General features: G+C 40.5%; 2 protein-coding genes across 2 annotated transcripts; both read left to right on the top strand.

Moving 5' to 3' along the window:
• Positions 1 to 6,389: 6,389 nt before the first annotated feature.
• On the top strand, positions 6,390 to 6,902 carry LOC149196954 (uncharacterized). The gene has a single exon (XM_089408509.1). The coding sequence runs from the start codon at positions 6,390 to 6,392 to the stop codon at positions 6,900 to 6,902; it is 513 nt and encodes a 170-aa protein (XP_089264635.1).
• A 75-nt stretch (positions 6,903 to 6,977) lies between these two features.
• LOC149196953 (uncharacterized) lies at positions 6,978 to 9,911 on the top strand. The gene is made up of 2 exons (XM_089408508.1): positions 6,978 to 7,262; positions 8,211 to 9,911. Exons 1-2 carry the CDS (start codon positions 6,978 to 6,980, stop codon positions 9,909 to 9,911), a joined length of 1,986 nt encoding a protein of 661 aa, XP_089264634.1.
• The last annotated feature ends 3,015 nt before the right edge of the window (positions 9,912 to 12,926 follow it).

Below are 12,926 nucleotides of genomic sequence, written 5' to 3'. Positions count from 1 at the left end.
GATTCTAGCCTTCCTTTCATGCCCTAAGAATACATCACTTCCATTATATTTCTCATACTCGCAGAACCACTCCCTATGGGGACTGAAATGAAAGGATGCAACTAAGTCAATCAACCATGCCTCATCATCTACATGTTTAATTGAAGAAGAACCCAAGTACACATCCCCATATTCATTTGAGGTGGTTTGTGACTCTACGGAAAGAGAATCATCAAATCCCTTTCCTTTCTCAAGATTTTTAGATCTATAGTGATTTTTGAAGTCCTTTTCACATTTCCAGCACACCTTTACAGGTTTTCCTGGGGATTTAGATCTCCCTCTAGATTTGGATCTCCCACTTGAGGACTTATTTTTGTTTCTATTCTCGGATTGTCCTCGTATAGATAAGGCATCTCCATTCCAGCCCTCCATATTTTTCCATCTCATCTCCTCTAATAGAAGGGATGAGACTATTTCATCAAACTTCAAGGTAGTTGTATTACTACCTATTGCAACAATCAAATTATACCACAAATATGGTAGACAAGACATCATATTGATGCACTTATCTTCATTTGAAATTTTAATATCAACAGATTACAGCTCGCTTACCACAATATTAAAGGTGTTCAGATTCTATATCACCGAGTCTCCATCCTTCATCCTCAGGTTATACAACTTTTTCTATAGGAACAGTTTGTTCACCAAAGACTTAGATTGGTACAAAGTCCCTAACTTGTCCCACAAAGCCTTAGCCATAGCTTCCCTTGATACATTCAACAATACTGAATTTGAGATACAAAACTGTATTGTGCTATTTTCTTTCTGATCCAACATCGCCCAGTCTTCAGCTGACATTTCTGTTGGTTTAGTACCAGGATCTACTAGGATCCACTGATCTTCATCCACTAGCAAATCCTCCATCTTGAGCTTCCACAACTCAAAACTTTGACCATTAAATTTCTCGATCTCTATTGTTCCACTACCTTCCATATTCTTTCACTGTAAGAATCAAGCCCGCAAATCTCCCACTAAATAGGGTCTACAACAGGCCTGAGGAAAACCCCTTAGTAGTAAAGGCGTCCCCTTGAAGTTGAAACAGCTATGATACCAAATGTAGGTTTTTAACCCTGTACATAAATTACCTACATACAAATTATAAAATATAGAAAGTAAATAATGGCGAGAACATAAAACATAAAACATATATACACAAAGATTTTCCCCTGCATCACAAAATCGGGACTACTAGATTGACTTCTCATTATATTATTGTCAATGTTACAATACACATGTATGATTGACGAAGCATTCATAAACCTCATTCAATTTACCTTGGATTAGAACATAACCATTGTTCCCTTAAATGGATCTACAAAATACCATGGGGAGGAAAACAAAATCATGCAAAAAACCATGTGCAAAACCCATGCATAAAACCATAGGTAGGTCTTCCCACCTAATATAGGGTCCAAAAAAAAATTCTTGAGGCACTGCCACAGACCCCATGTAGGGGGACTACCACCCCCTTGAAACCCCTTCACCCCCTTGCGACCCGCATATTGCGCCCAACGCAATGAAGAGTGAGGGCTATCGCCCCTTGCATGTGTGAATAGTATTAGAAAGAATATAACACACAGTCAACACTACAAAGCTTGAGGAGCTCGGTGCCAAATAAGTTTTCGGTTCTGTCTTCAGAGGTCCTCTTGAGCATAGTAGTGATGACATCATCTTCATCAAGCCACAAGGGGTTAGGCTAGAGTGGTTACTTAACATAATAGCTTGGTTGGTAGCAGTTCTAGCATTGAAGCCCCAAAGAAAACATATATTACCTTCATTCCTGAGGTTGTGAATGTGTTTTTCTAAGGTAGTGAATGGAAAATTCTTATGTAAGTTGTTTTTCGTATAGGAGGTAAAGTTGATAGGAGTGAAATACGAGATTGCAAGAAAAATCCTATTGGAGGAAGAATAGGAGATTTCGATCCAAATATCCTGATTGACAGGGTCGATAGTATGAAGTTGGATGTGAGAAGAAACATTTTTCTTAATATAACATGCTATACCACCGAGCCCGCTTCAAGAGGATTTCTTATTCCACACAGACCAAAGAATGAATTTGTCAAGGTGAGGAACCCTAGATTCATCATGTTCCCAAGTCTCAACTAGAAAAATAAGGTGAATATCACTCGGGATCCAACTTAACATATGACATTTACACCATGAAAAACCAAAACAGTTCCAGAAGAGGATCCTAATTGATCCTAATCCCTATTTATCATTTGTAGTTTGGACTCTATCTCTAATGATAACTTTCCTATTAGTAATAGTAGCCCATTTCCTTTCTTTTCTTGCATCATTGACCTTTTGGAGTTCTTACTTGACTTCAACTTGGTATTCTGGAATCAAATATTCATTTATAAAGTTTCTGGCTCCCTTTAGGCTTGGGGATTTCTTGAGTATATCTAATTTTTGGTCATTGAGACTCACCTTAATACATATTAGTCTATATTTATTCTCAAGTAACTTTCCTACCCTAATTGCTTCAATGATATAAGTTGTTTGAATTTGAGATTTTGTTTTTAATTTTTCTTTTACTATTTCAAATGTGTCCTCATTTTTTTCTTCTATACCGACAACTATAAGGTGCAAGGTAGCTTACTTCTTACCACTTAAGTGGAAATTATTCTTTCATAAAAATTGCAAATTAAATACGAAATGGAAAAATCAATTTGGTAGGTAGTGACCACTAGTAATTCTGCACATTTACATTTTTACTCTTAAGTATATTTATTTACATCTTATTCTTATCATTTTTTTTATGTAAATACTTTCTTAATCTATGGAGTGCAGTAGTTGATGGTAAATATGTTTACTTGAGTATGAGCTATTTTCAAATTTTTTAATTTTGGTTGGTTTTCATATGAAGTTTAACAATGAAAAACTACTCTATAAATATATAAAATTCATGGCATAAATATTGCAACTCCATCCAACAATTATGGCAGAAAAAATTTGAGGTAGTTATTAATATGGCGAAAAGGATAAGACCTTTAAATAATGGGCCAATCAAATGTTTGAATTTTTTTTGTTTGTAATAATGCTGATTTTTATTTTTCAAAGTTAAACATTATAAGTTGGATTGGTCAATGATAAACTAATAGTGGACTACAAGCAAATCAATTCCTAGAGTTCTACCTTGGCAGGGACTACTAAGATGATAAAAACTCAAAAGTGAGCATTCATGAAATCAACTACCCTAGTCTTGATGGATAGCCCTGTTGGTTGAAGCCCTCTTTGCCAAGTCATTAGTCGTCTGTCATGTCATGAGGTGCGAGTTCACTTCTTATTAGGAGCTCCCTTTGTGATGTCATGAGGTGTGAATTCACTTCTCATTAGGACCATTAGAGCTCCGACTAAGCATTAAAGCCCCTTTGGACGGACCCACCTGAGGATATTGGGAAAAAAGGAAGAAAGGAAAAAAAATGAAATCAACTACCCTACCACTCAACTACTCTTCTTTGCATATTTTAATGAAATTTTCCCTGTGGCAATTTCAGGTTCCATGCGGAACATCCATCATGTGAACATTTGGGGAAGTTTCCCTGTGGGGTTTTTTTAGTGGAGCTTCATGCAATAACTCTTATGGATGTGGGCCCCTGGCGGTTTTAGGAGCGTTTTTTCAGGAAACGGGCTTCTGTGAGGTGTCAGTTTTACCACAGTTTAGTTACCATGGTGTTTCATAATGAGGCGGTGGATCTAGACCTAGCCCCAGAAGACATTCTTTCGGTCTGGGGTAAGGAGGTCACCGAACAAAACATTGACAAGTTCTTCGGGCAAGTGGGAAATTCCGCATCCGCCACCTTCCCAGTGGGAGGTCCATGGAGCAGCAAACCGCCTAAAGTTTTGTTGGAGGAGAGCTTGGAATTGTCTGGTGCGTTTGGAAAAAACGGCGGGCGCTTAGGAGACTCAGGAGCATGAGAGGAGGAAAGCATACCGAAAGAGAAAGGCCTCCCCGAAGGTAAGTCTCTATCCCCCTCGAAGGCTTTTAGCCCGTCGGGTGGTCTAGAAGATATTATAAATTTCAATTCCAGACAAGGTTTATGGAGATCTGTTGGGGGCTTCCAAATTTTGGATAAAGAAGCTAGGGATAGAAGCGGTCACTTGGCTGTAAACAGACATCTTTTTTCAAAAGACCTGATACACGACGGCCCGGGTGAAAAGGGGGTCTTCGCCGATCTCGGCAAGGTTTCTAATCAAGGGAAGGATGTCCAAACCCTTGCCACTGAAAGGACGAAAGAAAAGGGAAGTCAATCTGCTGGCAAGAAAGGAACCCCAGCAGGAGTATCGAGCCATATCCCTTCAGGAAAGGATGATAACCCCTCTGCGGGAAATGTGAATGGAGAACAAAGGGTACCAGATTTTTCAGTCTTGGACAGAGAGGCGGACCCGGATTGGGAAAGGGCTGGGGAAAAGCGTAAGAAGGCGAAACCCTTAAAAAAGAAAAGGATAGCAGGAAATTTGTTATTGGGAATGGACGTTCAAGTAGAGGACGCTTTGGAAGTGGCGGAGTGCACGCTTGTGGGTCGTGCAAGGGGGCGGTTTGTCTCTGGCAAGTTCCTACAGCAATGGGCGGAGAGTCAATGGAAGGAGACCCCGGCAAAATCCTTCAAAACGGCCACACTGGTTAAAGGGTGGTTCATGATCATATTCGAAACCAAGGAAGCCATGGAATGGGTAGAAGGAAGAAATTGGGCATTTGGGAACCACCCAATCTTCTTCAAAAGGTGGTCTCCTCTCTTCGACGCGTCCAAGGAAAAGGTTGAGGAATTCCCCGTCTGGGTAAGGGCACCTGGTCTTCCACCATTCCTTTGGGTGGACTCTGTTTTTTCTTCTATTGGGAATCTTCTGGGTACGTTCTTGGAAGCGGACAAGTCCTTTCTACACACCCACGAAAGAGTAGTGGCCAGGATTTTAGTGTGTCTAAACCTAAATGAAGGACTAGCTGATTCGATAAATTTGCAGTACAGGGATTATGTCTTTGAACAGTTGCTGGATTATGAACTTTTACCCTTTAGGTGTCACAGATGTCACGAGCATCGGCATCTGGCAAGGGATTGCCCCTTGGGGAGGCGCAGAAGGAGGACTCAGAAATCAGATGAGCAGTGGGCGGGAAGCACGAGGAAAGATACGAAATCGGCAGAGAAGCAAATCTCAGAGGCCAAGCCTATGGAAGGGATACAAACTCAGGAAGATGAAGCTCTACCTCAGGTTGGAGGGGATCCGGTCAAAGCATTCGAAGACCTGAGCGGCGCTGAAAAGATCCCTGTGGAAAATGCTGATGTCGCTGCTAGTGAACCGCCCGGTATGCAGTCAGTCCCATTAAACTCTGTTTGCTTTCCTGATTCTAAAAGTGTCCACTCTTCTATGGGGTCTCCTTTGATTACTAAATGCATAGATGATTGTGTAAATATTGAAAATTTAACTGTCGCTATCCCCTCCATCGATCTGAACTGTGAAGTTGTTTCCCTAGAAAACCCGGTCTCAGGTGGTTCCCCCCCTGCTCGAACCTATAACCTTAGATCCCTCAGCAAAAAGTCTAAATTCTTCCCCGATTCGGTAGAGCCGGTGGGTGGTTTGGGTCCTTCATCGTCTAGAAGTTCTAAAAAAAAGGGCAGAGGTAGGGAGACAAACCTGTCCAAAGCTCAAGTCAAAGCCAAACTTGATGTGGCTGATGGCAAGCAAATGTTGATTCCTGGGGCGCTTAGAGCAGCAAAACCCCCTGAGGCTGTTATAAAATGATCTGCTTGTCATGGAATTGTAGGGGTTTAACCAGTAAACCCAAAAAACTGGCTTTGAAGGAACTAATCTCTCGTTATAATCTGGATTTTGTTTTTCTCCAAGAAACATTAGGCAGGGGTGTAGACATTGAATCAGTCCTTAGATCTTTTCTTCCGGGGTGGGCTTTCGTAGCCCTTGATGCAGAGGGTCACTCGGGTGGTCTTGCAATCGGTTGCAGGGACGGCAGATTGAAAATTTTGAACCATTGGGGTATGCCCAATGTGCTGGGTATGGAGGTTTTTTCCCCAGACTTCGATTTCCCTTTTTTGATAGTAAATGTTTATGGGCCTTGTCAGGCAAGGGTTGCCTTCTGGAATGCACTCCTGTCTAAAGAACTGCTAAAAGGAAAAAATCTGATATTAGGAGGAGATTTAAACTTTTCCTTAGGGAATGCGGAGGCTTGGGGACCCTCTGCAAGAGAAGACCCCCTATTAGATTATTTTGCAAATGCACTCCTATCCCATAAGCTGATAGATGTAAATATTATAAAAGCCAAACCTACTTGGAGGAATAGGAGAACAGGGAAGTAGAGAATAACAAAAAGGCTGGATCGCTTCCTAATCAGTGATTTGATGGCTTCCAATATTCCAATGTTCAGGCAATGGGTGGGTGAAGGGGGAAATTCTGATCACTTCCCCATTCTTTTAGAACTCTCCAAACCCCCCCCCCCAAAACCTGCTGCTCCTTTCAAATTCGATGCTTCATGGCTGCAAGAAGATTCTTTTAACCAGCTTTTCAGGAATATTTGGAGACATCCGGGTAGAAACTTTTTTGGAAATAAAGGGGCTCTCTTTATGGATAATCTAAAAAGACTAAAGAAAGCAACTGTGGAATGGGCCTCAGAAAGAAGGAAAAAACAAAATGAGGATTTGGACAAAATAAATGCAGAACTTCGAGCTCTAGAAGAACCTGAGACAGATGCTTATGCTACACAGGAGTCAAAAGAAAAGATTGTGGCTCTTGAGAAATCTAGAGCAAAGATTTTATTGGACAAAGAGGAAAAATGGAGACTTAAGAGCAGGGCAATCTGGCTGAGAGCAGGGGATGAGAACACAAAATTTTTCCACAACTATGCAAAAGGCTGAAAAAATGCAAATACAATTTGGAAGCTAAAGGACCCTGAGGGCAGAGAAGCCTCGTCTTTTGAGGCCTTGTCAAATATGGGGAAGAATCATTTTCAATCTTTGTTCTCAGACCTAGGAGGGGTTTCTTTGGCTGAAATTATCAGAACAGCACAAGCTTTCCCTCGTTTTGTGGAGGGGGAGGAGGCTGAAGAACTTTTTAGAGAGGTGACAAAAGAGGAAGTAGAAAGTATAGTTAAATCTATGGCAAAAGACAAAAGTCCGGGACCGGATGGCTGGACAATTGAACTCTTTACCCATTTTTTTGATCTGATTGGGGATGAACTAACGGAAGTGGTGGAGGAATCAAGGAGGAAAGGTGAGGTATATACCCCTTTCAACGCTACTTTCATTGCTCTTATCCCTAAAAAAGAGGCCCCGGAAACTTTCGAGGATTTCAGGCCAATTTCACTGTGCAATTGCATCTATAAAATTATTGCAAAAACCATTGTGGTTCGCCTGAAACCGATCCTTTCCAATTGCATCTCATCAAAACAATTTGGTTTTTTAGACGGTCGTCAAATTCACGAAGCTATAGGGGTGGCACAGGAAACCATACACAGTATTGGGAAATCAAACTCGAAAGGGGTTGTGTTAAAAATTGACCTGTCTAAAGCCTATTACAGAATCAGCTAGACTTATCTCAGGATGCTACTGACTCATTTGGGCTTCAAGGTGGAGTTCATAAGCTGGATCATGGGGTGTATTTCAAGTGCAAGTTTCGCAGTTTTAATAAATGGGGCTGCCTCCCAATTCTTCAGAGGTCAAAGGGGGCTGAGGCAAGGATGTCCTCTTTCTCCTTTGCTCTTCCTCCTAGCTGCAGAAGGACTCAGCAGATTGATATCCAATGCCAAAAGAACAGGTTTGATAAAAGGTTTGGAAGTTGCTGTAAATTTGTTCATTACTCACCTCCTATTTGTAGATCATATTTTATTATTTACAAATGGGAGTTTAAATGAAATCAAAGAACTTAAAAGTATTTTTGACCTGTTCTTGAAAGCTACAGGGCTTCAAATAAACTCAAGAAAGTCCCAGCTAATATTGGAGGGTTTCAACAGACAGGAGGAGCTCCTGATTTCATCTCACTTACCTTTCGAGTCTTGTAATATGGAAAGCCCATTCAAATATCTTGGTTTTTGGTTGAAACCACACTCGTATAGAAAGCAGGACTGGAACTGGCTGGTGGCAAAAATTGAACAAAGAATCTCCCATTGGAGCTTCAAGTGGCTATCTCGGGCAGGCAGGCTGACACTTGTGAATTCTGTTCTTCAGGCTATGTCTGTGTTCTGGGCAGCCCTGACATGGATCCCAAAAGGTATCCTCCACAAGATTAAACAACTATGCAGCAGATTCCTTTGGTCAGGGTCAAAGGAGGATTCAGTTCTTCCCTGGGTGGCATGGGACAAAATCGCAAGGCCAAAAGACTGGGGTGGATGGGGCATAAAAAACCTATATGATTTCAGCACTTCCCTGGCAGCAAAATCTGGATGGCGTATAATCAAGTCTGAGAACTTATGGACCAGAGTAGTAAAACGCAAATATATTGATCCCATGCCTTTAGAAGATTGGATAAGGAATCCAAACAAAAAAGGCAGAAATTTTTCTGTGATTTGGAAAGCCACAACAGAGGCTTTTAAGGTTATAGAACAGGGTCTGGCTTGGCAGGTAGGAAATGATGAAAATGTGAGGATTGGAAGAGACCCTTGGGTGGGATGTAACGAATCCTACGCTCTACCCCCTGACCTGATTGCTCATCTGGATTCGAAGGGGATAACAGGTCTAAATCAGATTGCAAATTTGGGTCAGTCAACCATTTGGGGCCAAGCATGGAAAACAGAAGAAGAGTTAGGAATCGACCCGATGTGGAGGAATGAGTGGCGGAGTTTTCTTCAGGAGCTAAAGAGATCAAATGTTAGAATTCAGGACAGGCCGGACCAATTGGTGTGGGCACATGCTGAATCTGGAGCCTACTCCCCAAAGGCTGGGTACTCTTTCTTAATGAAGAGGAAAGGGTGGGATATTCCAGAATGGTGGGTTAAACCCCTGCTAAAGCTAAAATGCCCAAAGAAAGCAAGATTATTCTCTTGGTGTGTTTTAAGAAAGAAAATTCCTACCTGGGATATACTACAATCCAGATTCAAACAGGGCCCAGGAAGGTGTCCCCTATGCTTTTCAGACTCAGAATCCATTCCTCATCTGTTCATTGCTTGTCCTTATGCAAGGAAAGTTTGGGAAGAGATGCAAAAATTATTAGGGAAAAATGTTAGATTGGAAGGGGATTCTTTTCTTACAGCATGGGAATATTGGTGGAACCACTACTCAGAGAGGAACTTGAGGAACCTTCCCCCCATTATTTGCTGGGGTATCTGGATAGCTAGAAATAGAAGCATCTTCAGAGGAAAACTCACCCCAACGGAAGTGATTGCTATCCAAAGCTCAGCCATTCTATCTAGTATTCCGGAACCTGAAGAATTTAGGAACACTGCTCCCAGAAAGGAAGAACGAATCAGGGAAGGGATTCCATGGGCCTACTTCGACGGGGCAGCTCAAAACAATAATACTGGTGTTGGGATCATCATCCATTTAAACTCCTCTCACTCTCTAAAAGCCTCTGTGGGACTAGGACCCGGAACAAATAATTTCGCTGAACTGTCCGCCCTTAAACTTCTTTTATGCTGGCTCATAAACAGAAATATCTTCACAGTACAGATCTTTGGGGATTCTTTGAATGTAATAAATTGGGTCAATGGAAAATTTAGATTTCAAAATTATATGTTGAGGCCACTCCTGGAAGAGATTCAAAATTTAAAACACCATTTTAATGTTTTCTCCATTGAACATATTTATAGGGACATAAATGAAGATGCAGATAGGCTTTCTAAAGAAGGTTTGCAGCAAGTTGTGGACTCATGGAGGATAATTGAACAGATGCATGCCCAGATCCATGTGTCGGATCTCCCTCCATACACATAAATTTATAAAATATCAGCTGGTTCGGTTTCTATTTTGACAGTCTTTCTATATCCGGATCCGGTTTTTATGTAAATATTGCTGTTGTATTTCCTGTTTTGGACTACTTTATATGGATCAAACAGTTTGAAAACATGGTGATCTCCAGTGGGTTGTTTTCCTCTGTATAGGAGACCCACGGTTTTTTGATATGGACACGCAGAATTTTGGACAAAGTTGTCTTTGATAGACAACGTTACAGCGTTGTTAGCAAGCGAGAAAAAGTTTTACTTTCTGATTGGTTTGGTGATACACAGAGGAGTCTGTCTCTCCCTCTTTGGGACTGATGTAGGTCTCAATATCACTGAAAGTTCTGGAATGTTAACTCATATGCTTGTAACTTTTTTATTTCTTATAAAAAAGTTCGTTTTTTCCCTCGGAAAAAAAACTCTTATGGATGTGGGTGTTGTTATCCTTAACCATGGTCAATACTTCCATTTGAACTAGTTTTGTGGCATTGGTACAAATTTTAGGGTTGGAGTCATTGTAATATGGGGTGTATTATATTGTACTAAATGGATTTCTCTCACAAAGTTGGATATTTTTGGTGACCCGAGAATGGTGATTGATTGGGTACTGAAGCATTTTTTATGTTCACCTCCTTCACTTTTGTGTTGGATGCGGAAGCCTAGCAAGGTAATTGAACACTTCGACCAAGTGCACTTCACACGCATTTAGATGGAGCAAAATGGCGTGGGAGAGAAATTATAAAAAATAAGACATGTTTTCAACCGAGAGGAAATCAACTATGCCTATTTTACAAAGATCTAGAAATTTTCTAATTACTTATTTTTATTTTATATTATGTTGTTTATGTGGTTGTTATTTTGGTTTACTTTAATAGTTGTTCGACCGATATTAGGTTGATGACGAAAACTGATTTTTATTTTATTTGAAGCTATGTTGAAATAATTAGTTGTAATACTCGTGATCAGGGAACAATTTTTTTTTTCCATATGATGAATTAAGATGCCTATTATATAGCGTCTCAAATATGTAAACAACTTATTATTTTTTCAATATAAAATTGGTTAATGTTTTTCTATTTAACAAAAAAAACCACTGTTGTGAAAACTACCGTCCCAGTTGGACAACCATTCATATGGATGAAATTAATGGCTAGTCTAGAGAAAGCCCCATCAACTACTATTATAGATGAATATTTTTATATACCTGTCCACCGGGCTTTCATGTTATTATAACAAATTTCTCGGGATCATGAGCAAATTCGTTTATGTTGTACCCGCAAAGAATTGGAAATGTCGAAAACTAGCAACTTTCTTAACTGTGTTGAAGGCATAAATAATTTTTGGAGGTATTAATTAATTTATTTTAATTCTTAAAATTAGGGAAATATGTAAATAGGTATCCTAGTATATTTCTAATAAAAATTTGTATAGAAAACTCTTCTAATCGGTAATAGGAATATGATTAATAAAAAATTCCATAACATGCTCTTGTAATTAGTAAATTAATATAGTAAATGTCTAAGCTTTTGAATTTTTAATTAAGTTTATAAAATTATCATTTTTCTTAAGTTGTTGAACATTTTGATTTAGAGGTATTAGGTTCACATATTAATATGCTATAATAATTTTACAATAAAGTTATTGATTTTGTATTAAAGCTGTTATGGGAAAGAGGCTTCCTCCAATTTAGGGAAAATACATTAAAATGATCTAAAATATTATATTAAAATAATAATTGAAAAAAAATATATTATTCATTCAACTAAAAAATAATATTAATAAATAATAAAAATAATAAATTTTATTATTAATAATAAAATTACAATCATTTTATCCCAATTGGGATGCAGGCTGACAGCTAGGAGTGCAAGGGTGTAGTAACGAAGGGTATCTGGGCACTTAATACCGACGTCCCCCACATGCTCAAGGCAAGGGGTACAGTGACCCTTGGCATGACTGCATGCTGGGGAGGTGGGCGAGGTGCCGGGACGGGAGGAAATGTAGGGTATAACGGACGAAGAGGCATTTCGACATGCACTCTTAGCGTGATAGCTTGCAGAGAAGGGTGGTGGCTCAGAGCTAGTGGTGATTGTCGAAACGCGAAGAACTAGGGTCGTCGTCGAATAGTTGTGGACTTCAGGTATGTTATTCAACTCCACCTCAAACCTATAATTATGGTCTTGCTAGGGTTTAGCTTGGATGCAAGGGTTCTGTTTGGGGGATAGGAAATTGTTGGTGGCAATTAGGCAGGCAACTTCTCATCATGGCCTGGTTCTACGTCTTTACCTTATGTCAAATGGGTGAAACCCATGACAGTTGGGGGGGAAATTGCCTGATGTTAGGATGGGAAGTTTTCTCTGTAAACAAGGGAGGCGAGAAGCTTGTCTGTCGTAGGGTAATGTAGGAGGGGCAATGGAGCATAGATGGGGGTAGGGGAAAGCAGCTGGTAGGCGACCTAGGATGCAGTGATACCCAAGAATCACATAGTAAGCACGAGGCTACCTGGAACCCCATGCTGGGGTGAGGGTAAAATAAGAAATTGTGGGTGGAGACCCAGTTGGGGGGAACTGAAAGGCAAGAGCTCTAAGGCTAAGGTAAAGGGGGGAAGACACCAGATGCATAGCTGGCATGGAACATAACGCAAGGGGGGACTATGGGCTTGGCATGGTAATGGGATGGTAGACCTACATAAGACCGAGAGAAATGGAGAAGGGGAAAGGGCACTTCAAGGGGATGGGGCCAGGGCCTTTCCAATTGGTAGTTGCAGGCCTCGATCCACCCCAGCATGACTGTGGGGAGAACTCGTAGAGAAGAGAAGCAAGGCAAGAAGTACCCCACTGCAAGCAATAAGAAATGGGTGAGGTGGTGTATAATTTCAATTCTGTGTTTAAAAATAATTTACTGCCGATGTCATCAGTGCTCAGGACAATAGGTTATTGCTTGTGCTGTGCGAGGTCGAGGGCGTGGTAGGAGAGGCTTGACACCCAGGAAAGATAAGGGGTCGAGCACG

Source organism: Pinus tabuliformis, chromosome 2_2 (genome assembly GCF_031772625.1).
Source record: "Pinus tabuliformis cultivar Carrire ecotype Pingquan chromosome 2_2, CPIR1, whole genome shotgun sequence".
NCBI lineage: Eukaryota > Viridiplantae > Streptophyta > Pinopsida > Pinales > Pinaceae > Pinus > Pinus tabuliformis.
The sequence above is the reverse complement of the archived record's forward strand: the minus strand, read 5'-3'. Positions and strand labels throughout refer to the sequence as shown.